At 50.2% G+C, this 26,525-nt stretch overlaps 1 protein-coding gene across 1 annotated transcript; it reads left to right on the top strand.

Annotated features, from left to right (window-relative positions):
• The first annotated feature begins 226 nt into the window (after nucleotides 1-226).
• On the top strand, nucleotides 227-1,723 carry LOC127343495 (mitogen-activated protein kinase kinase kinase 18-like). Its single transcript, XM_051369624.2, has one exon. It carries the CDS (start codon nucleotides 332-334, stop codon nucleotides 1,721-1,723), a length of 1,392 nt encoding a protein of 463 aa, XP_051225584.1. The 5' UTR covers nucleotides 227-331.
• The last annotated feature ends 24,802 nt before the right edge of the window (nucleotides 1,724-26,525 follow it).

Here is a 26,525-nt window from a genome sequence, read left to right as displayed (position 1 = left end):
CCCAAATCCAGAAAAATTCCCACGTGCTCCGCCATGAGGCCACGTTGTCGACGCCTCCGAGTCGCGCGGCCCACATGTCAGCGTCCCGTCAACGCGCCTCCTCCTCCTGTTTCCTGGGCCGTCGTCGCATGCTTTTCACACCACACCACGCCGCGCGCCACCTGTCCGCATATCTTCTCCGTCCCCGGCCCGCCATATATATACTCCACGCCGCCGAGCTCCACTCCATTCGAATCGCAGAAACCAATCCGGCCAACTCCGAGCGACCACCAAATTCGAAACGCTCTCCTGCCTGCCTTGCATCAATCTCCGAGAGAGAGAAAGAAAAGAAATGGATGCTACAGCGGTCAGCGGCAGGTGGACACGCGTCCGCACGCTGGGCCGCGGGGCGTCCGGCGCCGTGGTGTCGCTCGCCGCCGACGACCGCTCCGGCGCGCTCTTCGCCGTCAAGTCGGCGCGCGCGGCGGACGACCAGCTCCGCCGCGAGGGCGCCATCCTCTCCGCCCTCTGCTCGCCGCACGTCCTCCCCTGCCTCGGCTTCCGCGCCTCCGATGCCGGCGAGTGCCAGCTGTTCCTCGAGTTCGCACCCGGCGGCACGCTCGCCGACGTGGCCGAGCGGCAGGGCGGCCGGCTCGAGGAGTGTCTGATCCGGGCGTACGCCGCGGACGTGGCCCGAGGGCTGGCGTACCTCCACGGCCGGTCGGTCGTGCACGGGGACATCAAGTCGAGGAACGTCGTGGTCGGCGCCGACGGGCGGGCCAAGATCGCCGACTTCGGGTGCGCGAGGAGCGTGGGCTCCGGCCGGCCTGTCGCGGGCACGCCGGCGTTCATGGCCCCCGAGGTGGCGCGCGGGGAGGAGCAGGGCCCCGCCGCCGACGTCTGGGCGCTCGGCTGCACGGTCCTCGAGATGGCAACCGGCCGCGCCCCGTGGAGCGACATGGCGGACGTCCTCGCGGCGTTGCACCGGATCGGCTACACGGACGCCGTGCCGGAGGTGCCCGCGTGGCTGTCGGCCGACGCGAAGAGTTTCCTGGCCGCGTGCTTCGCGAGGGACCCCCGCGACCGGTGCACGGCCGCGCAGCTGCTGGAGCACCCGTTCCTGGCGTCGGCCGGCTGCGGCGAGAAGCCCGAGGAGGCGGCGGCGGCGGTGGGCAAATGGGTGTCCCCCAAGAGCACGCTGGATGCCGAGCTCTGGGAAGAGTCCGACACCGAGGAAGACGAGGAGGACATTTCAGAGAGCCCCGCCGAGAGGATCAAGGCATTGGCGTCCTCCTCCTGCTCGGGCCTCCCGGACTGGGACTCGAACGAAGGCTGGATCGACGTGCTCAATGAGAGCCCTGAATCCATCGACGCCGCCGCGGACAAGGCCGCCGGCGAGGACGAGTATGTTCCGGCTGAAGAATGCTTGGAAACAGAGGTCGATTTCCTCGATGCATACGTGGAGGATGCTGACCGTATGCCTACTGTAGAATCAACGGCTGCTCGGTTAGCTGAGCAGCAAAAAGAGCTCTGTTCGGGTCTCCCACCTGTATTTGATGTCAGTACCTTTTGTGATGAAAGTGAAATAACAGAATCTATATTGCGTCGTCAAATTATTATTGTCCCCGCTTCGATCCAATTCCTTGTTCTCGCGTTTAATTTAGTTATTCCGAATCGGTGTGGCGTGACGCCTCCACACACGCCACTCATATGGAGATATGCACGAACCACTGATCATCACTGAGCATATCTTCTCCTTCTCCCCTCATGGGGCCATTGCTAAAAGGAGTTACCAGATCATGCTAGAGAACGCCACATTTCACACACTTGGATCCCTAGCCTTTCTTGGCTTGTGCATTTCCGATTAGGAGAGTAAACCAGATAAGACCAGTGCTCTTCTAGTCTAGTGACGAAACAGTGATCAGGTCAACGGGGGGTCTTGTGAGAGTGGCTAGTCCAAAAAAAAAAAGGTTCTCAGACATGCCGCCAGGCGGCCTCATCCGGAAGCGATGTCCAAGTGGCAGCGTGCTCGAAATGCCCAGGTGTTCTTCTCAGACAGTGTAGAGAAAGTTGCCGTACACGTTTGATGCTTTGTTCGCCACACGTGTAGAGAGCTTGTTCAAATCCTCAAGGCTGGCTTACGGTGACACGCGTCCGGACCTCTCGGAAAGCTCTTCCGTGAAACCTCGGTGCACGTTTCTAGATTTCCCAGCTCTGCCAGCTTTGGCTATACAAGTGGCGGAGGAGTAATAATAGGCTAGTTCATCGCTTGCGTGCTAGCTTACCAAACGGAAACGGGTGCCTCATAAATTCGATTCTGTAACCGAATTTAATTTGAAACTAGTACTTCCTCCATCTATAAAAAAAAGTTTATCTAAATTTAGACGTATCTAGACACGTTTTAGTATATAGATGAATTCAAATTTAGTCAAACTTTTTACATCATCCTTTTATGGGTAGAGATAATATTTTTCTTCTGCAGAAAAGGCCTAAGGCCATATATTATCTGAAACTTGCGAGTACAAGAACATCATCACAAATAGAAATTGTGGCTTCCTAAAAACTTTAGCACCATTTTTCTTGTGTGCGCACTATGAGCAAAGCTCGATGCCGCCTCTGAACCTCTGGCGTAGCGAACCTCGTCTCGCATGCGCTTGTAGAAGTAGCGGCCGGGAAGTCATCGACAAATATTAGAAGATGACGACTACCACATTGGGTGATCGTCGTCCCGAGGAAGCAAGTGCCAAGGTGGGCTTGGAGATAATCACAACGCCGACCAAACGAAGATGAGGGACACAAAATTAACGAGTTCTTCGACAAAGCCATACCTGCCTGAGCTTCATCATCAGGCGGAGGTGAAACTCGAGGACACCTGTACGCTGCGACATCGTCCACTCCATAGGCCGCCGCAGTTATAGACCGACACTTTTCACCCCAGTCTTAATGTTCGGCGATCAACTCCAAACTCTAGCACATTGACACTCGTCTCAAGATAAACATCAATCTAGGACAGGCTGAAGGACCCTGTCCATCGCCATCGATGCCACTACATCGGAGACGAAAAACTCAGCAAACCTTACATGGCCGGATATCCGGTCCGAGCTTCGTCCACCCTCCAACCGCCACAACGGCTGGCAAAGGGCGGGGAACCAGCACCGGCGGTGCGTCGGCCGAGGGGAGAAGAGTGTTTCCTAATCGCTTTCGTTGGAACCCTAGGGAGAGAGAAAAAAAAAAACGCTTCTTGAAACTAGCATTCCGGACCGTAGATTTTGCATTCGTTTTCTGCACACTATTTTCGCAATTTGTTGTCATGTTTAAGGCTTTAAGCAGATCGAATTCGTCTTGCTGTAACAGGATTTGGTCGCCAATACAACATCTGAAAAAAGGCCAACAACCTTGTTGTGAGCCAACTACCTGACATTTGTGCACACTAGTTTTGGTGATTCTCCAGCTGCAAGGCCAGCGCGTACGTGTGGTGGACTAGTTTAGCTGGCCACCTCTAGTCTACTAGAATCCTAAACTGGTGTATCATAGGAAGGCAGTGCGAGTGTGCCACCCAACTCAACCGTGTTAGGTGGCGTCCAGAGTCAACATTCCACAGCCAAAACGATCTTTCTGCTTAACGGTCTGAATACCCAAAATATCAAGCAGTTAATCGACAAGAATCCCGTGCATACATAAGTCGTGCGGTCGCCACATCTCACTGATGACCTCACCTTCTTTAGATATATCTTGTCAGGTGGGGTTCCAAACCAGGTTTGTTACTACTGCATCCGTTTAAATGGATAAAGCTTATAAATTATTCAATATTAAACCAGATCTGGGTCGAGCGGGGTCCTCGGGCTTGCGGCGGTGCACCTCGGCGGGCGTCGGTCCGGCGGGGCAGCGTGAAACCTGCGCGTCGGGTGGGAGGAGGGGCGGTGGCGCGGCCGTTGGCGGCGGAGCAGTGCAGGCGGCGCCATGGCAGGGCCCGCTCGACCCAGATCTGGGCCCAGGCGGGGCCCGGAGGGGTTCGGCGGGTGCTCTGCGCTTGGCACGCCGGCGACGCTCCCTGGAGGAAGAGAAGGCAGGGCCGCGGTGGGTGGGCGGCGGCGGCACTCCGGTCAGCCAGCTGCAGCGTTGCAGCGGGGCTTTACGGGCCCTCTTGGGTCCGACCGGGCCAGTTCGGGCCTGGTTTGCCTCGTAGCCTCGTCCGGTCGGCTACCGCGAAGGCGGTGGAGGCAGTTCCCTCCCGCGTGGCTGCGGTGTTGCTACCCCCGTCCCCGATGGATCCCTTTTCTTCATCTAGGCCCTACTCCGGTGACCACAGTTAGGCGGCGAGGATGGCTTCAAGACCGTGGTGGCGTGTGCTGGTGGGCGGCATGTTAGGTGGAGCACGTCGGAGCGTCTGGGGTGGTCGGGGTGGAGGTCGGGAGAAATCCCTGTCGGCATGCTCGACACCGACGCGGTGACGCCTGCGGGTGTCACCCGGCCTTCTTGAAGGGCGTCGGGTGTACCTCCTCCTCAAATCCCCTCCGCATACCGGGGGAAATCCTAGGACTAGTCCGGGCAGCAGCGGCGTCATCGTCGTCTCCTTGGTGAAGGTGCTGCTTGGTATGCGGCGCCTCGGCGTGCTAGGAGCGTGGTGGTACTTCTCCGGAGGGCGCAGCGGTTGCGGGTCGTCATCGTGTTCGTCGATCTGCCGGTGTCGGCATTAGTTCTTCTTTCCTTTCCTTTTCTTTTCTTTTGGGCTTGGTTGTGCTGCGGCCCCAGCGCGTTCGTTGTATCGGGTCGTTTGCTATATTAATATAGCGGGGCGAAAGCCTATTTCGAGAGAGAGAGAATTATTCAATATTGAAATTTTACTAAGCTTGACTGTCGAGGGTACTCCTCGCCAATGCCCTCCGATAGGGGCTTAGGGTTAACGGAATCCTGTAGGCTAACACGAGACATCGGTTCACAGACAAGCGGGGAGAGCGATTTACCCAGGTTCGGGGCCCTCGATGAGGTAAAACCCTTACGTCCTGCCTGTCTGTTCTTTGATTATGAAAGCAATGGGTTACAATGGGGTGCCGAATAGATCGGCTGAGATCTAGGCGTGATTGCTGTTGCTAGGGTTACCTAGCTCTAAGCTTTTTCTGGCTAAGATTGCTAAAGTTGCTCGTGTCCTTCGGCAGCCCCTCTCCCGGCCTTTATATAGGAGGCCAGGTCTCAAGAGGTCTAACCGAATACGACTAGATTTACAGTAGTTTAGATCCAATCTTTCCTTGTTTGTTCGCTTCCTTGTCTTGCCCGTCAAGAGATCTTCTGGCGCGCCGACCTAGTGGCCCATCTAGCCTTCGGGTGTCTTCATGGGCCTCCAGTTGGTCAATACAGGATAGGGTAACATCGGTTACTCGAAGGGTAATGCCCACGTCAGTAGCCCCCGAGTGTCTTAGCCGAAGATAATTCGGGTAGAGACTAATGCATGTCCTCTCATGATATTCTTCTCCTTCATTATCCTTATTCATCTTGATTATGCTTCATCTTCCTTTTATCGGGTGCGCGTCAGCGCTCCCGATGGGAGTAGCAACCGAGTCTAGGTACGGATGTTTGCAATCCGTGCGTAGACTCAAGTTGCACTACTCGAATGCTTTCCTCTGCCGAATTTTTCGCTAGGCTTCATAGGTCATCCGATATATTTTCTTTACGCAAAGGATAATGAGCAACGTGCCCAACTTTTGTTGGTTAACTGCCGATGGCAAAACAACGTTACTCTACACAGAATCAAGTCCCCGGGCATGATCCTGGAGTGCAAAAAACTTTTACATGATGTACATCATGGGCTCCCGATGGGAGTGTCTGGGCGAAATCGTTTGAGTGCAGACTCAGTCCTTCTTCCTTCGACTGCTCATTCCGTCGAGTCTTCTTTTTATCGGGTGCGCGTCAGCGCTCCCGATGGGAGTAGCCCCCGAGTCCAGGTTCGGATGCTTGCAATCCGTGCGTGGACTTAAAGCCTCCATCCGATGACTTTTAATATTTCCTTCAAATGCTTCCAAGTTATGACATCATTGCTGACGTGTTACTGCTGCAGGCTAATCTGTCAGGTCCATCATGACGAGCTAGCCCTAGCCCTGTTCAATCTTAGGGCTTGACCACTGTATGCGTAACAACCGAGGTGGCTCCTCGATTTTTGCGCAATCGTGGGCGTAGTGGGCCGTCAGTTCCTTCCCTTCCTCAAGCGCCACGTGCTTACTTATCCCTTAACTTCTCCTTAAAATTTCCAAAGGCAAACAAAATTCTCAATTTTCTCCACGGTTCCCGCAGCATCTCCTCGTTCTCTCTCTTCTCCCTTTTTTCGCCATTGCCGCGCCGCCGCCACAGTTTCAATCTTCCTCAGATCTCGCGATGGTGAAGAAGAAGAACACCGCCGCCGCCGCTAGCTCCACCAGCGGAGGTGCTGCTGCCAAGTCCTCCTCTTCTCTTCCGAAGGGGAGCGCCCCGAGCGCCCCTCCCCCAGCTCCGGCGCCGCCAGCGCCGTTGGGCTCGACGGCCAAGCCTGGGGACTGGGTAGCTTCAACCGTCACCAAGCGTGACGAGAAGAGGTCCCGAAGCTTAGGATTGATACCCTCCGACACGGGTGATGTAACCCTTCCAGGTGCGATTTCTCGGCATGATCCTCCCGCGGGATTTTCTGTGATGTTCTTATCTTTTCTTCATTGAGGCCTTTCACTCCCTTCTCATGGATTCCTCCTCCATCTCTTGCGGACGTATGAGATCCAACTATGGCAACTCACCCCCAACTCAATCCTCCATGTTGCCGTGTTTATCACCCTTTGCGAGGCATTCTTGGGTATTGAACCTCATTTCGGACTGTGGAAAAAGATCTTCTACATGAAGAGATATAGCAGTAGTAATGGATACTTTGTCACCGGAGGGGTAGGTTTCGTTGCCCGTTCAGAAGTTAATTACTTCAATTTCCCAATGAGAGAGTCTGTGCAAGGATGGAGGCTGAAATGGTTTTATGTCAAAGATTCCTCGTCACCCGAATGTCGACTCCCCTGCTATGCCGACGTTTCTGAAGCCAAGCCTAAGGACTCTTGGAAGAACATCCTCTCAGCCGATGAAAGGGCTTCAGCCGAAGAATTGTTTGCCAAATTCCTTCGAATCAAAGAGGCTGATGGCCAAACTATGATTGGTACAGAGGTGGCAGCAGTTTTCTTAAGGCGTCGAATCCAGCCAGTCATGGCCAGAGTTCACCCGATGTGGTTGTATTCAGGTCCAAAGGATGAAACCAGGATTAACGCTGCCGATCTATTAGAAAAGGAGTTGCTTGATGAAGTTCGTCGTCTTACTTCCTTCAACCAGGAAGATTCGATCCCGCTAATCTCTTCTTATGCTCCCCTTGACGTTGATCATCCACCACCAGGGGTATTTTCCTTTCTTCACATTTTTATTATAGCTTCTTGTTCAGCCAACATGATTACCTTTGTTCTTACTTTTTCACTTTTCTTCGCCAGATCCCTATGGCTTCTGAAAATACACGTGATTCGCCGGATTTCCCTATGGCTTTCTCCCCATAGATTTTCACACCACCGATGAAACGGGTCTAGAGGATGAATATAACAGTCCGATGAACCTTGAAGTTGCCCACGCTGATCTTCGCCCCTCAGCCGATAACACTTGTATCGCAAATGGATCAGTGCGTAACGTCGACAATGATCATGATACTTTTGTTGATGCAGCTGCTGATGGGGCCAGAGCTTCTCCCGCGAAGAGATCAACCGGCGGCTTTGCCGATGAAGATGATCTCTTCGATATGTAAGTAGTTCTTCTCTGAAAGTTATACTGTGCCTTTTTTACCTTTCATACTCCTGTTATAATCACAGTCGACTGTTTTCTTTTACAGTGATGAGGTCTTCATAGAACCTCCTCCTAAAAAGGCCAAGTCCGATGCCGTTTCGCCGGTCGTGGTGGCTTCCGAAGCTTCGGCTCCTAAGGCTGCCCCCGTGGCTCAAGCATCGACTGCGTCTTCCCTTTCCAAAGGGAAAGATATTTCTCCAACTGCTGCTACTGCGGCTCCTTTTTCTGTAAGTTCTATTCTGATCTTTAGTACAGATGTCTTGGAGCGTGCCTTGTTTAATTGTTTTTCTTTTTCTCTTAAGGACCTGCGCGGCGTTATCTCCTCTCTGGAGGTTTTTGCCTCCCGATTCACTTCTCTAGAGGCTGACAAAGTTCGGCTGCAAGAGGAAGTCGAATCTTCTTCCTCAAAACTGGATGGCGCAGTCAAGATAGCTGCCGCGGCTCGCCAAGAGATTGATTCTCTGAAGGATGAGCTGGCCAGACTGAAAGGGAAGCTGAAGGAGGAAGAAGCATCCAGGCTGGTGGCTGAGGCTCGAGCAGCCGAAAAGGATGAAGTCCTTCGCCGATCTTCTTTGGCCTTGCTTGGTAATTTCTAACGTACTTCTGTCGAGTGACATGCTTATGGATTTAAACTTTTTGTCAATGACTGAATTTTCTCTTTCCTTTTTATTACAGAGGCAGCAAACATTCCTGTCGATGCCCTGAAAAGAGTTCCAAATAACTCCCCAGCGAATGCTGTGTCAACGATTCTCGCTTCTCACCAGCTTACACAAGAGCTTCTTGTGAAGGGGAAGGGTGCTCTGGCGCGGATGCACTCGATGATCTTTCCCAAGATCAAGCAAGAGAAGACCCTGGGACAGCTGATCGATACCTTCGCGGTTGATACCAAAGAGGTCATCGAGGTATTCAAGCGTACATCGCGCACTTTTGGTGCTGTCCTTGCCTTCCAACTTATGATGGGTTACGGCTTTAAGGGTGACATCGAAGAAATGACTAAGGGGCTTCCAAAAGAGCAAGACGGGCAGCCTGTTGATTTGAGCACCTTTAAGGCTTCTGCTATTACTTGCGCCCGTCAGCTTCTTGAGCTGGTTTCATCAAGGAAATCGTCGACTGGCCCTAGTTCATCGACTCAAACCCAGCTCCCTTGATTCTTGTAACAAACTTGTGCCTTGAGTTGATGCAAAACATTGTTCCGCCGCACAACTCATGATTTGTAATAAACTCCGTGCTAGCATTGTTGTTAGCACACTTTTGCTTATGATATCACTTTCTTGCACTTCTCCCGATGGGAGTTATTTTGGATGTTTGGCTGTACCATATCCATCACTTCTTTATGACCAGTATTTTTTGCAGGTCTTTCCAGTACCCTCGCTTGCAGACGACTCGTCGGGTACTCTTCCTGAAAGCGATCGGATCCAGCGCATGAAAGACCGGATCACGCAGATGGAAAAGGACTTACGCAGCACTTATGCTTTAGCTGCCATCATCAACAAAAAGAGCGAGATTGCAGCCGACGTGGAGCGGTATACTCTTGGCGAACTGCGTAAGGCTACCGAAAGTCTAAACTGTAAGTTTCCTGATCCCTTTGCCTCTTTGCTAGCAACTTCTTGTCTGAGTCTTGACTAACTGTTTTGGCAGTCATAGCGCTGAACCATGCGGAAGAGAACAAACGATACACGAGCGGGTGCATGCTTTGACTCAGCTGTCCTCATCCGAAGAAATTTTCTGGCGGGAACACTCGAAGGCCTCAGCTATCATCAAATTTCAAGATCGAGTACACCAGGTCCACCAGTTCTTCGACAAGTGCTACAAGGCTATGAGGGTAGTTTGGAAAACAATGTTTCCTCTGAATGCAGTTCCTCCTACCCTCTTGACTTTGATGTCTGAATTTGGGAGCGCCAAGAAGGTTCGGGAGCTGGTAAGATCTCAAGTCTTTGCAGGGGCCAAGTGCACGCTTGCCCTTGTGCTTGCTTGTTATCCTTCGGCTTGCTTGTTGTCTATCGCCAATGCAACTGGCGATCTCGAAGAACTGTACCCGAAGGTTTTGGCACCTGCCCATATAATTGTCGACAGGCTTGAGGAGATGTCAAAGGTACCTGAGGAAAAGGAAACTCCGCAAGTGTGATGTAAAGGTGTAAAATTACTTTTGTAAATTGTTTTGGCTAGTTCTTCCGAGTGTTCGGATTTTTGAGCCGCAACTTGTTTGTCTTGGTTAATACATGAATATGTACTTTTACCATGCCGTTGGCAAATACTGAAAGGGGCGAAGCTTAATTGCCCGTTGGATGTATGCGTACTAGTTGGTTAGCAAATCATTATGAGTGATCAGCTCGTGTTGCAGGTTTTGCTAAACCTGTTATATGCGCAACTTTGCTTTCAACCGTTTATAAATTTCGACAGTCATTCCCGAATTTTTCGGGTGTAATGATCCTGCCGATGAACCCGTTGTTCTCTGATATTTTCATAAGTGAAATATCAAGCGTGGGTTGTGTGTAAATTTTCCAAACTCTTGCTTTGTACGGCACTCGTAGAGGCATCTGAAGCAGAGGAGCGGATTGATGTCCTTATTCTTCTTTGCAGTGCCCGTAAAGGTTTTTGTCCTGAGCGCTATCTTCTGCCGCACGTTAAATTATGCCGCTTCTTGGCGGCAGCACGGTCATAGATGCTTTAGATTACTGCAATACTTTAACAAGAATTGGAACTTAAGTACTGATTGATAGGGTTAAATATGAAACTGGAGGGCGAAAACAAGAGGCCCTGTGTAAAGTAAAAGGGGAAAATTTAAGAACTAGGGGAGTGTTTTATCAAGAAAGGGGTTCTTCTCTTCTTCGGAAGGATCTTCCGATTTCTTCGTCATGCTGGGGGTCGCGACAGTGCTGTTGATTTCGCCAGATGCTTGAGCAGCAATTGTTAGTATCTTGCCGCCTCCTGCATCTTCTGCCGAAACTTTTTCTGCCGATGCTATTGCTGCTGGGCCTTCAGGAGTTGGCTTCTTCTTAATTTCCCTATCGAGTTTTTCCTCCTTGATTTCTTGTATCGTCAACTTGGGCGGGTGGTCGACAGTATCTCGCCGTGGCCCAAATTTAGCAGCAATCCTTTGAAAGTCACGGTCACAATTGTCCGAGCGTGAAAAGCTCCCATAGACTGTGATGTTTGTTCCATTGTTCCCTGGCATCTTCAGCTTGAGGTATGCGTAGTGCGGCACGGCCATGAACTTGGCGTAAGCTGGTCTCCTGAGTATGGCGTGGTACTGCGATTCCCAGTTCACGACTTCAAACTCGATCTTCTCCTTTCTGAAGTTGTCGGGTTTACCGAAAACGACATTCAAGTAAGCTTTGCCAAGGGAATGCGCAGGTGAAGTAGGGAGTATCCCATGGAAACGAGTATCTGAGTCCTCCAGCATTCTCATGGTGATCCCCATACTTTGAATTGTGTCAAGGAATATCAAGTTGAGTCCACTTCCTCCATCCATGAAGACTTTGCTCATCTTGAATCCTCCTATCTGTGCTTCGACCACTAGGGCGGCATGCCCTGGCTTCGGTATGGTCATCGGGTGATCCATTCGACTGAACGTGATTTCCTGAGACGACCATTCAACATATTCGGGAATGTTCGCCATGACGCTTTCTGCCAGGTTGATCTCTCGGGTGAGCTTCTTCATCTCTCTCCTTGAAACACCTGTCCTGTGAATCATGTTCATTTGCCCACGTGGTGGTGGAAATGCCTCGTTGGGTTGATGAGGCTGAGCTTGCTGGACTTGATGCTGTGGTGGGGGTGGTGGTGGCGGTAGCTGTTTCTGGCCTGCCTGCTGGATGAGCTCGTGCATATCGAGGAACTGCCGACAATCCCTGAGCAGGTGGCTAGATTTTACTTTTCCATCCTTGGAATCGGTATAAGAATGCAGGTAGCAAGGGGCGTTGATCTGTTCAGCGTAAGGTAATTTGGGAGTTCTCTGAGGTCGCGGTTTATAGTTGCCACGGTTCCCAGAGTCGTTCTGATTGCCGTCCTGCCGATCGTCTCGCCTGTTGTCATACCGATCATCCTGTCGATCAGAATAACCTGCGGCCACCAGGTTGTTGTCATCATAACTGCGGTTCTTCCTTCTCTTACTCCGGTCCCTTCGACCACCCGAATCATTCTTCGGCTGGTCATCCTCTTCGTCGTCGCTGCGCTGTCGTGGTTTTCGGACATTGTCTTCACCATCGGCCCAGCTGTTGGCGATTTCCATTAGCTTGGTTATGGTCTTCGGCTTTTTGCGTCCAAGCTCTTCTATATAGCTTTCACGTCGGATGCCATCGCTAAAAGCGTCAATTGCCCTATCCACAGATACGTCTTCCGCAGCATTTAGGAGTTTGGTGAACCTCCCGATGTACGCGCGCATCGACTCCTTCTGCTTCTGTTGGCAGTGTCGCAACTCCTCGATCCCGACGGGCCTCTTGTAGGTTGCTTGAAAGTTAGCAACAAAAGCTTCTACTAAGTCATCCCATGACTTGATGGAACCGTTCGGCAGTCCTCTGAGCCAGGCTCGTGCTGAGTCCTTTTGGTAAAGCTGCAGACATTGCATTGCTGCTATCTGATTCCCTTTTTGCAGAATTACTGTCTGCAGATAGTCCTCTATCCAGGATCTTGGCTCCTGCTGCCCATCGTATTTGGCAGCGTCGGTAGGTGTAGGTTTGAACTTTTTGGGTGGCATTGCCTCCCGAATTTTGTAGCTCAGACAGTCGGCTCCTCTAAGTTCGCCGTCGTTCTCCTGGGTCTCGTCCGAAGAATCGCTGTCAAGTTCTTCTCTCATGGCGCGTCGTCGCCTTGCTTTGTCAATCCTGCTCTGTGTGATTTCGTCCCGAGCGTCTCTTGCGCGATGTTTTGATCCGCTGGCCTGCAGGGTCTTCTCTTTCGGCGGAACTAGATTATGTCCTAGTATCGCAAGACTCTCCAAAGCACCGCGGTGGGCCTGAGCCATGGATCCTTCAGGACGCTGGTTAATGAGGTACGCTGCAAGGTTGGCCGTTGCTCCTGCGACGGTTTTTGGCCGTGGCATGCCTGCGGTGTCCGTGGTCATAAAGGACTTGGTCAAGTTTGATGTTATCTCCCTTGCATCATCTTCCGAGAGCCTGGACATCCTCGATTGATGTTTGCCTCCTCCGTGGGTACTTCGGGAGGCGCTCCCCTGCGAGGCCCTTCATCGCTCGCTGGACCGGTCTACCGCAGATAGTCGTTTCTCGAGGGTGGCTTGCTCCTTAGACAGGCGCTCCCGATTTTTCTCCAATATGGAGCGGTAGGCGTTGAGCGTACCAACCGTGGTTCCCGCCGAAAGCGGTGTATTGTTGAGCACGGCTGCCTTGGCTGCTGCCCACTCTTCTTCTGTGATGGTGTGGTCGCTGTTGTCATTGCTGGCGCTATCTCCGAAACTAGCCCGCCTGCTGGAACGGGGGGTGCGTTCCCCATCTCCCCTGTTAGCGACGTAGACTTGCAGGGGCGCCACTCTTCGGGTGTCTCCTCGGACGACGCTACCAAGGCTGTCCTCTCCCGACGAATAATAGGCGTTGCAGATGAATGGCGTGTCGCTTGACCCTAGCCCATGCCTGGTGTCGCAGTTTATGCAGTAGTACGAGGTCATCTCCGAGGGCATGGGGTCATCAGATCCAACTGACATGGAAGATGCCGAGCGAGGAGTCGATGGCGCGGACGGACTCGACGGGTTTTCTTGGCCATCCGAAAGGTCGGGTGTCGATGACGCACTTGGGCTTGTTGATCTGGGGATAGGAGATTCCAGTAGCCGGAGAATTCCTTCTGAGTTGACGTTGTAGTGGACGCTCCCGAACGCCATGTCCATGTTGCCTTGCAGACCAGAGAAGGTGGAGCGAGACGATTCGCTGTGCGGGGTAAATTCGTAGGAGCCAAGACGGATCGGGCTTCCCAGATGAGACGATGATGGTGCTGATGAAGCTGCTGATGACATGACGGGTTCAGCCGATGTCCGATCTTGTGCCGACAGGGTTCCCACAGACGGCGCCAATTGTCGAGGGTACTCCTCGCCAATGCCCTCCGATAGGGGCTTAGGGTTGACGGAATCCTGTAGGCTAACACGAGACATCGGTTCACAGACAAGCGGGGAGAGCGATTTACCCAGGTTCGGGGCCCTCGATGAGGTAAAACCCTTACGTCCTGCCTGTCTGTTCTTTGATTATGAAAACAATGGGTTACAATGGGGTGCCGAATAGATCGGCTGAGATCTAGGCGTGATTGCTGTTGCTAGGGTTACCTAGCTCTAAGCTTTTTCTGGCTAAGATTGCTAAAGTTGCTCGTGTCCTTCGGCAGCCCCTCTCCTGGCCTTTATATAGGAGGCCAGATCTCAAGAGGTCTAACCGAATACGACTAGATTTACAGTAGTTTAGATCCAATCTTTCCTTGTTTGTTCGCTTCCTTGTCTTGCCCGTCAAGAGATCTTCTGGCGCGCCGACCTAGTGGCCCATCTAGCCTTCGGGTGTCTTCATGGGCCTCCAGTTGGTCAATACAGGATAGGGTAACATCGGTTACTCGAAGGGTAATACCCACGTCATTGACCAAAAATATTAAAGACAAAATATTCAAATCTACAATATGAAATAAATATATTAGAAAAATATAGTTTATGGAGAATCTGTTGATATCGACTTGGTATAGTAAATGTTCACATTTTATAAACATTAATCAAACGTCAGTGTTGTTGACCTTTGACCAAATTTATTGTGACGCCCCAAAATCGGTACTATGAGGATTTCAGCGTTCCCGCCAAAATACATCCGAGTATGGATAAGAATACAAATGAAACTAAGAGTCCTGAGATAATCAAGTGTTGTCCGTAACTCTGCCTAGGCCAAGCCGAAAGGGTAACTTCGCTATCGTTATTCTTCATCATACTGATCTTCATACCTGCCCGGTTATGTCCCAAAGTAGCAATAAGTACGGATTCGTACTTAACAATACTTCAAGACGTGAAAGCATTCGTCAACCAGTCGTCGTTTGTACTTAAGGCACGCAAGGGATTTAGAGAATGCAAGAGGAACGTCATATGCAATATGGTGGGGTTAAGCGGCAGCGCGCAAGCACTAAAAACCTATAGAGACACTCTTCACTTACATGTGCTAGAATAGATAAGAGAGCATTTCCCTCCACCGTCATGGACGCCGGGGTGATTAATGCCTCCGTCAACTTCCCGCGTGGCCACACGGTTGCCACGCGCACCCTTGCAATTCCCGCGCGTAGCCTTTATTTCATACCCTAGCCGTGGCTATATGAAGGCTGGCACCGCGAGGGTGGGAGGGCAAAATCTAGTGGACCACATAGCTACCTGGGCCAGGATCAGCGAGATGGCACGCGAAAGCTTCCCTGACGACTCCAACGCGACGGTGATCGCCATTAAGAGACGTTCTAGGCCGAGGAAACTGTTGTCCATTTTCTTGGTTTGTGCATTTCCCGTTACGAATGCTGATCAGCAGCCTGATATCAGAACCAAAAAGGAACATATAAAACATAAGATGATTGAGTACAAATTCATCAGAGTGAACCAGATAAGACCAGTGTTCTTTTAGTGACAAACCAGTGATCTGGCCAACGGAGGGTCTCGTGACACTGGCTAAGCTAAACCAGAAAAAGGCTCAGACATGCCGCCAGGCGGCCTCATCGATCCGCAAACGATGTCCAAGTGGAAGGAGGTCCGTGAGAGTTTGTTCAAATCCTCAAGGGTGGCTTACCGCGACACGCGTGCGCAGCTCTCGGAAAGCTCATCGCTTGCGTGGTTGCTTACCAAACGCGTGCCTGAATAATTCTTTTAATCCATATTCTGAACTGTGCAAATTGCATTCGTTTCTGCAAGCTAGCTTTGCAAGTGGGCGCCTTCTTTAAACAGGGTGAATTCGTCATGCTGTAACAGAATTTGGTCGCCAATACAGCATCTGTTGAAAATATTGTCAACAACCTTGCTGTGAGCCAACTACCTTCATATTTCTGCAGACAAGTTTATTGCTGCTGGTTCTTTCATTTCTTTCCCTTTTTCTCAAGTGGTTGTGGTGACTCTCCAGGTGCAAGGCCAGCGAATAATGTGTAGTGGACTAGTTTAGCTGGCTACCTCTAGAACCCTAAACTGGTGTATCTTTGGAAGGCAGTGCGAGTGTGCCACCCAGCTCAACCGTGTTAGGTGGCGTCCAGAGTCAACATTCCATAACCAAAACAATCTTTCTGCTTAACGGTCTGAACACTCAAGACATCAAGCAGTTGAGCAGCAACAATTCCGTGCATATGTAAGCCGTGCGGTCGCCACAGTTTGCTCATTCATGTCCTCACCTTTAGATATATCGTGTCACGTGGGATCCAAACCAATGTCGTTGCTTGCAATACCTATCGTCTCTCATTTCCACGCGACATTTGGTACCATTAAGAAGCCGGGATTTTACGGTCCATGGTTACAGGTTACCGGAGATAACCGTGTGTAACATAAATATAATGTCTAGCATCTTTTCATTAGATCAGATCGGTCTTTCAAAAAGCTTGGCTAGTGCATCAATTTGATATGGTATCGGAGCGACTTCAAGATCCTGCTCACGCAGTATTAAAAATAAAACAAAAAATGATTCTGCGTCATGTGCCCTGAACCCACACTAAGAAGTAAAATAGCCTAGACGTGAGAAGGAGTGTTTAATATAAATATAGTACATGGCCTCTCCCCATCAGATCGGTCTTTGGAAAACTGTCTTCTAGCACATCAATCCTATAAACCGTTCGATAAGTATTCCAATACTAGATGAGATTCTCAAACCATATTTAGATTTCAAACTCAATATTATCTAAAGCATTTTAAATATAATGTTTAGACGAGGAGGAGTCGGAAATCTCGGACATATAAGTTGGGGCATATCATCGAACAACACAGCTACAACGATGAAATGTGGCTCATGAATGAAGTTGAGTCATATTATCATATTGACTTGAAAACTGAAAAGAGTGCATGGAATATATCGAATTTATCACTGTCGATGACAAGTCCTCTATACAAAGATTCCAAAACATTTACATGACATGCATGGCACACCATGATCAGACTGACTGCCCAGACCCACATGTCAAAAAGGCTCTAAATCTTTAAGAGGCCAGGGCAAAAAGACAAAACTTTCACTAAATGGGGGTAATTTGGATGAAAATTTGTTAAATTGGGATAATTAGTGTCACACATGATAAATATGAGGGGTTAAAAACTGGAATTAACTCAAATAAAAATAAGTTGGGGCGTAGAGTTATAGCTTAGGGAAATACATATGATTTACCTTGAACTAACCAATTAAGCAAGTTTAAACCAAATTCAATGGACCGAGATTGTTTGCCCGATAGATTCATTTACCGGTGGGGGGCTGGAAACTCCGATTATCATTCAGCTAGTTCATAAAACGGGTTTGGATCGTGTGAACCCGCGACATTACGTTTTGAAACAATGAACCTGCCACTTATTTTCATGAAGCCGAGCATAGTGTGTTTCTGGGGCCAATAGCTCCTATGCGACACAGTTGAGTGAAATTCTCCACGGTGCGATGTTGTTGGCTCAAATAGCTACCATGCGTCGTTTTTTCTGCTTCAGATAGCTCGCATGCGATAGGTAGCTGACGCGGGTTAAGAAACTTAGTTAGGATGCGATTAGGTTAGGACAGTGAGGGTTATAACAAGTGGGGTCCACCATGGTCCAGGTCATGTAGAGTCAACCGTTCACGAGTGAGGGTCCCGCACGTCTCAACGGTCTGCTCGACTCGCGCGTGGTGAACTGGGAACGGCGGCGAGCGGCGGCGCCCTGGGCTTCTTCTCCGACAGCGGCCCTTTTTCATCTCAGCGGCGGCGGAGCGTCTATCTCGGCGGCGGCGGAGCTATTGCAGGTGAGTAATTGCAAAACCCTAGTCTCATACCCCTGGATCTTGGCCTGATTTTCTTTTTTGTTGCCGATTTAGAATCTGCGTATCTGGGCGGATCGAGAGGAGCGCGGGCTGAATCGGATGGAGGGACGAGACGGTGCTTCAAATCGGTAATGCGCCCCTTCTTTTAATGTTATCGTTATCGATTTGGGGCCGATTTGGGGATCAATTGCTTACGCCGCCGCTGCCCACCATTGACAGGGGAGATGCTGCGCCCGATTCTGCCAGCACATTCGCAATTACAGTCGAATTTTTTCCATGTAAAGCCAAGTTGAGTGATGGAAGCGTCCAAGACATTGCAAATAGCACCGTGAGGTTGGCTCTTGATCTTGAAGATGTTGATCCGCAGGAATTGGAGGGAAAGGAGGAGGAGACCGTGCGCAATCTGGTGGAGAAGATCGGGGAGAACATTGTTTGGGGTCCAGAACAAGAGGTGTCTGTGCTACGGTTTGACAACTATAAGGGTGAATATGTGAGAATTGAAGATGGAGAATCTATGGTTGCTGAAATTGATCGTCAAGAAGGGTGGGAAAGCAATCAAGTAAGTTTTCATGTAGAGCTTATTGATCTACAAACAAATTCCAGAGTAGGTTATGTGCCATCAAAGATGGCTGCACAGATGCAAGATGATGAGTGGGCTTCACAAAGGAGGGGGCAGATGTTGGCATTGTTCACTGAACCGACAATACTAGCTGAAGATACAGGGGCTGATGCAGATGCAGAGGAGGGGAACCATGGTGCTCAAAAGATTGTTGTTGACTGGAATGTAGTAGAGTTAAATGAAAAAACAGATTTAGTCATTGCACCAATATCTGACATTGAAATGGCCAAAATGTTTGGCATTCCAGTTGATGATAGAGATGAAGGCCGTGCAACTGAGGATGACAGTTCTTTGCCTGCAGATGGTAACACAAATGCAGACCGTGGAAATGAGGATGAAGAAGAGATGATGAGACAGGCTGCAGATGATGTGGATGATGCAAATGACAATGAGCTGGTCTGTTTGTATGACAAAGAGAACCCAGTTGTTGAGGTTGGAAAGTTGTGGCCAAATATGAATGAGTTTAGGATGTCTTTTAGGACCTATGCAGTTGACGTGGGCATTACCCTTCGAGTAACCGATGTTACCCTATCCTGTATTGACCAACTGGAGGCCCATGAAGACACCCGAAGACTAGATGGGCCACTAGGTCGGCGCGCCAAAAGATCCCTTGACGGGCAAGACAAGGAAGCGAACAAACAAGGAAAGATTGGATCTAAACTACTGTAAATCTAGTCGTATTCGATTAGACCTCTTGAGACCTGGCCTCCTATATAAAGGCCAGGAGAGGGGCTGCCGAAGGACACGAGTAACTTTAGCAATCTTAGCCAGAAAAAGCTTAGAGCTAGGTAACCCTAGCAACAGCAATCTCGCCTAGATCTCAGTCGATCTATTCGGCACCCCATTGTAACCCATTGTTTTCATAATCAAAGAACAGACAGGCAGGACGTAAGGGTTTTACCTCACCGAGGGCCCCGAACCTGGGTAAATCGCTCTCCCCGCTTGTCTGTGAACCGATGTCTCGTGTTAGCCTACAGGATTCCGTCAACCCTAAGCCCCTATCGGAGGGCATTGGCGAGGAGTACCCTCGACAATTGGCGCCGTCTGTGGGAAACCTATCGGCACAAGGCAGGTCATCGGCAGCACCAGTTACGTCTGCGGCGTTCCTACTTGAGTCGCCGACGCCAGCAAAGCCAAGAGATCCGGTCCGCTGCGGATCCTTTGAATTCGTACCGTACCGCGAAGAGCTTCACCCGAACCCTGTGGCATCGTCTCGCAACGCGGAAGCTGTTTTCAATGGCGTCCACTTCGTCGTCGACTCCGGAGGTTTTCTTCGCCTCCCCGGCGCCGGTGCGTCTCACTCAAAGGTCGTGCCTCAGGAGGGTATCCCTTCGGCAGCAACCTTAGAGACCTCGCCCAGAGGCGTGCGAGAAAGCATCTGTGAAAGTCTCGGCACCGCGGCTGGACAAAGAAAGAGACGGAGGAGCTCACATCGTGAAGAGGAGGGCAGAACAGTAGTCCACTCCCGATGCTATGACATGTCGTCAATCAGAGGACGCACCCGTTCTCCACACCTCTCAGCTACAGAGCAACTTGAGGAGCCATGCTATCTTCACTCTTACTTCGATCCTAAGGATGGCCGGGAGAAGTCCAGCCATCTATTAAGGAACTGTCGACACTTCCTAGAGATTCGGCAGTTCTGCGACGACCTCAGAACCGAAGCTGCATCAAGAGTCCGCATAATGGAAGAGAAAGCAAGGTCCTATGGTCATCAGCCAGAGCCATATGTGCCAGAACCATACGAGCCAATGGAAAAAGATGAATATGTACCAGCCGAGGCATTCCCAGCACTGCGTGGTCAAATCAACATGATCCACAAAACCAGCTTTTCGAAAAGAGAAATCAAAAAGTTCTCTCGAGAAGTAAAATACGCGGAAGTGGCCATGGTGGATACGCCAGATTTTATCGACTGGTCAGAGCAGAACATCACCTTCAGTAGGGCGGACCACCCGAAGGCCATCCCAAGGCCCGGTCACGCAGCCCTTGTCCTGGAAGCGCAGATTGGGGGATACAATATGGGCAAAGTATTTATGGATGGAGGAAGCGGCCTGAACCTGTTATTCGCCAGCACGATGAGAGCAATGGGTTTAACAGTTGACATGCTAAAAGAATCCGACACAGAGTTCCACGGCATCATACCGACTCGACCCGCCTACTCGCTGGGCAAAACATCGTTGGACGTAGTCTTCGGCACGCCCAGTAATTTCAGGAAAGAGAGGGTCGAATTCGAGGTAGTCGACTGGGAATCTCAGTACCACACCATCCTCGGCAGACCGGCGTTTGCCAAATTCATGGCCGTGCCTCATTATGCGTACCTGAAACTAAAGATGCCAGGCAACAACGGGACCCCAATAACCGTTCATGGCAGTTTCGCCCGGTCAGACAACTGCGACAGGGAATTTCAGAAGATCGCCTCGAAGTTTGGAGCCAAAGAAGAACTCAACGCGATCGATGCCATTACAGATCACACACAGCCACCAGCCGACAATCGAAACACAAGATCCGATGAGTTCGACACTGCAAAGGAAACCAAGAAGCTGCAGGTGCACCCTACTGATCCAAAGAAAACGGTCAACACCTCGGCTGACCCAGCTGTCGCATAGGAAAGCGCGCTCATCGAGTTCCTCCGTGAGCGCTGGGAGATATTTGCATGGGAGCCATCCGACATGCCAGGTATCCCCAGGGAACTCGCTGAGCACGCCCTAAATGTTGACCCGACGGCCAAGCCAGTACAGCAGTCGATGCGGCGATTCTCCGAACCAAAAAGAAGAGCGATCGGTGAAGAAGTTAATCGACTCCGCAAGGCGGGGTTTATCCGAAAGCTTAAGGAATCTGAGTGGGTGGCTAATCCAGTCATGGTACCGAAGAAGGACACCACCGCCCTCCGCATGTGCATCGATTACACTAGCCTTAATAAACATTGCCCGAAAGATCATTTCCCATTGCCCAGAATAGATCAAATAGTCGATTCCACAGCCGGGTGCGATCGTCTCTCTTTCCTTGATGCGTACTCCGGATACAACCAGATCAAATTGAAGAAGGAGGATCAGGAATTAACCGCGTTCATCACTCCACACGGCGTTTTTTGTTACAACGTCATGACTTTTGGGTTGAAAAATGCGGGAGCTACTTACCAGCGCTGCATGCAAGCCTGCCTCGCGGAACAGATCGGAAGGAACATTGAAGTCTACATCGACGATATTGTGGTGAAAACAAAGCACGCAGCCACACTCATCGACGACTTGCGGGAAACCTTTGACAATCTGGACAAGTACAAAATCAAGCTGAACCCCAAGAAATGTTTCTACGGAGTGCCAGGGGGCAAGTACTCGGGTACTTCATATCAGCCAGAGGAATCGAGGCTAATCCCTTGAAGATCAAAGCTATTCTTGACATGGAGCCACCAAAGAATCTGCACCAAGTGCAGCAGTTGGTAGGCCGATTAGCAGCGCTTAGCAGGTTCATCGCAAAGCTAGGGGAGAAAGCTTTGCCCTTCTACAATTTGATGAAAAAGTCAGAAAAGTTCGAGTGGACAAAAGAAGCACAAGACTCCTTCGACAACTTGAAGAAAATCCTATCGACCTCCCCGGTGCTCGTAACTCCGCGCGAAAAGGAGACATTACTGATGTACATAGCCGCTACAGCTCAAGTCTTCAGTAGCGTTTTGGTTGTCGAACGAGAAGAAGCAGGGAGAGTTCATGGTGTGCAGAGGCCCGTTTACTACCTCAGCGAAGTACTTACCCCCGCAAGACAGAGGTATCCCCATCACCAGAAGTTGGCATATGCAGTATGGAGGTCGGCTCGTAAGCTGAGGCACTACTTCACGGAGCACCCAGTCAAAGTTGTGAGCGAAGCACCCCTGAAGAGTATAATGACCAATCCGGAAGCCACGGGTCGAGTGTCTCAATGGGTTATCGAGTTAGCACCACATGACATAACTTACGTCAACCGAACGGCGGTAAAATCCCAAATCCTCCCAGATTTTGTGGCAGATTGGATCCAATCACAGACACCAGCGACACCCGACATGTCAGGGTCATGGGTGATGCACTTTGATGGGTCAAAACGGAGTACAGGAGCAGGGGCAGGAGTAGTGCTGATATCACCACAGGGAGATAAAATGAAGTATATACTACGTATGAATTTCTCCCTGCCGACAAACAACGAAGCAGAATATGAAGCACTGCTGCACGGAATGAAAATGGCGAAGGCGTGTGGCGCTACGCGCCTAGAAATCTACGGAGATTCGAACTTGGTGGTCCAACAGTCAATCAACCTGTGTGATGCAGTCAGTGATAACATGGTTGCTTATCGGCAGCTGTATCAGAACATGGAGGCTAAATTCGAAGGATGCAAGCTTAAGCACATCGGCAGAGCCAGTAACGAGGAAGCCGACACTTTGGCAAACATCGGGTCCACATGCTCCCCCATCCCAGACGGAGTCTTTTACGAAGTGATCGCTCAAAGGTCAATTAAAGAAAAGCCGTCTGCGAAATCATCGGGTGAAGAATTGGAAAAAAGCTCACTGCAAAAACCTTCGGCTGAAGAATCTCCAGTCCTTTCTTCCGAACAAGTTCTCCTCCTCGAGCCTCTATGGACCAAACCATTCCTAGCATACCTGTCAAAACAAGAACTGCCAGAAGACTCTGTGGAAGCTAAGCGAATCGTCAGGCGATCAAAGGCCTTCACAGTGATAAATGGTGAGCTTTACAAGCGCAGCATCTCAGGGATCTTCCAAAGGTGCATCGCCATTGACGATGGAAAAGCACTGTTACGTGAGATACATGAAGGAACCTGTGGGCATCATGCAGGAAGCAGAGCCCTTGTGGCAAAAGCCTTTAGGGCAGGATTTTATTGGCCAACAGCAGCTTCGGATGCTAGGGATCTAGTCATGAAGTGCGATGCGTGCCAACGTTTCTCGTCGAAACCACACGCTCCTGCAACGGATTTAATGACAATACCATTGGCATGGCCGTTCGCTCAATGGGGACTCGATCAAGTTGGGCCGTTACCCAGATCATCACCCGGAGGACACACGTACTTACTGGTCGCAGTCGATAAATTCACCAAGTGGATTGAGGCAGTACCAGTGCGGAATCAAAAGGCTGAAACGGCAGTCCAATTCTTTAAAGGAATAACCTGTCGATTCGGTATGCCCCACAGCATCGTTACAGACAATGGCACCAACTTCGATTCTGAGGAATTCAGAATGCGATGATGGAGGAATCAAATTGAAATTCGCATCAGTCTCTCACCCCCAGACCAACGGCCAGGTAGAAAGGATCAATGGTTTAATAGGGGACGGTTTAAAGAAACGCCTTAAAGGCGCAGCCGGAGCCTGGGTTGAGGAACTACCATCGGTGCTATGGAGTTTGCGAACTACCCCCAACAGGTCGACTCAATACACTCCATTCTTCTTGGTGTACGGAGCCGAAGCAGTCCTGCCAGCCGACGTCCGATTTGAAGCGCCTCGAGTAACAGCGTACACAGAGTCCTCCTCCAATATCGCGCTACAGGATGCTGTCGATCTCCTTGATGAAGCACGAGATATTGCCTTGGCAAGAACAATGGTCTACCAACAAGCACTGAGAAATTATCACAGTCGACGAATACGCAGTCGAAATTTCAGTGTTGGAGATATGGTACTTCGGCTGAAGCAAAAAAGACCCTTGAAGCTGGAATCCCCATGGGAAGGGCCATACATCATCACCGAAGTGATACCAGGAGGAGCTTATCGGCTCAAAAATCCAGCCTCAGGAAAAGATGTCGAGAATCCGTGGAACATCGCGCACTTGCGACGGTTTTATACATAGAATACGATTATTTTTCAACGGCCTACAAGGTTACTTTACATTATGAATAAAGATCTAATCAGATTTCTGTTCCCCTTTTTTCCTTGCTTCAGGCTTTGACACCCGAACGTAACGTCCGGAACCGTTTTCCATCGGCTCTAACTCCCATCGGGAGCACTGGCCCAGAAAAAACGTGTTTACACGGTGACATTAATTAAATACTCTCTACGAGAGCTAAGATTAATGACACATAAAAACAACCAGTCCAAGCCTCGACAAATACGCGAGCGCTGCAGTCGATGGTTACATTAAGATAAGGCTCAAACAGGTGCACCGTGTGACGAAGCCGAACTTTCACATAAATTACATATCGACTTCGCAATCACATTGCATAAAATACAACGAAGTCGTCGAGTAAGCAGGCTAAACTGATCACCCAGCCGCACTCGACAATAAAATATCAATCAAAACAAAGCGTGCAGCGTACGCAGCAAACAAGTCTTATGTGAAATACAAGGCCATTACATTCATAATCGGGATCCCCGGTCCCAGTGGGCCTTCAGCTCCTTCTCAAGACATGATTCCATCCGAGAAACAATGGTGTGAGCAGGACCTCTAGCAACATCATAGTACGGGCCTAAATCCCTTTCGGTGTTAGCCACGGCTCTTAAATCTAAAGATGGATGGCATGCCAATATGGAAGCAAAAGCAAGCTCAGCACCAGCTAGAAGTTCTTTCCACACTAGCAGCCGAATCCTTTCTGGAGACTTGAATCGGGTGAACAAGCCAGACAAAGTTTCGGGTGCCTGATCCAGAGGAAACAAGGTGTGCCAAACCATCGTGAGAAGGGCATAGTATTTGTCAAAGTAGTAATGTGCCTTCATCACCCGGTACTTGAACTTCGCCATGACGACGGCCTTCGAACGGTGCAGCCATAACCCATGAGTTGGGTGCGCAACGTCGGTCATCGCCTCAACCTCTTCATGAATCTTCCTGTCCTCTTCAACTGCATCCGAAGCCACGACTGGAAAAGGAACGAATGTCAGAACATTCAAGCTATACCTGGAACCAGAAGGCGGGCTATTACTCACAGTTTAAACTTTCGGTAGCAACGTGAAGACCATCAAGAGCGTATTGTTCAATGGCAGTCGCTATTTCTCCCTTCTTCTTCACCAAGGCAGCCATCGCACGAAGGGAAGTAATATCTTTATTTAGACTAGACACCTGGTCACGTAACTGACGAACAAGGCCTGATTCATCGTTACCCGAAGAATTTGGAAAGAGCTCGGCGCGAGAAGAAGATGAAGGAATCTGCAGCACGTCCTCACTTCAGACTAAGCATTAATATAAAAAAGAAACTCCCATCGGGAGCATTGAGTGCACATCATACAGGCAAAAGGATGTTTGGCAACAAAGCCGAATTTAAAAGTGTTACGAATATTTACAAAAAATCGAATAACAGTTCAAGGGTCAGCCGACGTTGAACCAGGGGCTGATTCAGGAGCAGGTTCGGCTTGTGCTTCATCCACCAACTTCAGAAGCCGGTTGGCACAAGTTATTGCCGATCTCTTGAAAGGATCAAGGTTGACTAGATGATTTTTATCATCAACAGGCAGCACCTTAGAAAACTCTTCCAATTCCGATCCCATCCCGTGGCCCATAAGCAACTGGAAAGTAAGAACCACACCAAACAAGCGGTTGCGACGTTTCAGTACCTCTACAGGTTCGGAGGGATCAATAAGGAAGGCTTCAGCCATCTCGTCGAGAGTCTTGTCCAGCTTCGCCTTAGGGAAGATCATCGAGTATAACTTCGACAACGCTCCCTTGGACTTCTGCAGCAATCTGAGGACCTGGACATTTGACTCAGCAGCAAGCGATAGGGCGTCGGCCGTAGAATCCTCCCGAAGCTGATGACGACGACTGACAGTTAAGTTGGCGGCCTCTGAAAAAGAAAAAAAGAGATAATATTAGTAATCAATGGAGAAAGCATCAAGAAAGAGGCGGAGCACTACAAGGATTTTACCCAGTAAACCCTTGATGGATTCACGGAGGACACCCTCCTTCTCATCAATCGCAGCCGTCGCTGCACGCCTGGCATCTTGGTCATCCTTCATTTGACGCTTCAGCCGACTTACTTCTTCCTTCAGCGAAGTATTCTCACTTTTGGCATCGGCAGCAAGTCTGTTGGCTTCGACCACCTGATCAGCCGAAGATTTGACGGCCTTCCGAAGTTGAGAATTTTCAGCTTCGAGACGAGTAAATTGTTCAGCAAAGTCCGCCACAGCATCGACTGTAGCGTAAATTGGCTGCAACCAGGAAAAAGTCAAGAAGATTAAGGTGATGGAAATTCAGCAAAGCTCGACAGATTAAAGTACTTACGTGATCGCGGCCAGCCGACGG

Source organism: Lolium perenne, chromosome 3 (assembly GCF_019359855.2).
Source record: "Lolium perenne isolate Kyuss_39 chromosome 3, Kyuss_2.0, whole genome shotgun sequence".
Taxonomy (NCBI): domain Eukaryota; kingdom Viridiplantae; phylum Streptophyta; class Magnoliopsida; order Poales; family Poaceae; genus Lolium; species Lolium perenne.
The sequence above is the reverse complement of the archived record's forward strand: the minus strand, read 5'-3'. Positions and strand labels throughout refer to the sequence as shown.

What these genes read in the sequence shown, in the direction of transcription:
- LOC127343495 (XM_051369624.2), top strand. Translation starts at nt 332, where the DNA reads ATGGATGCTACAGCGGTCAGCGGCAGGTGGACACGCGTCCGCACGCTG.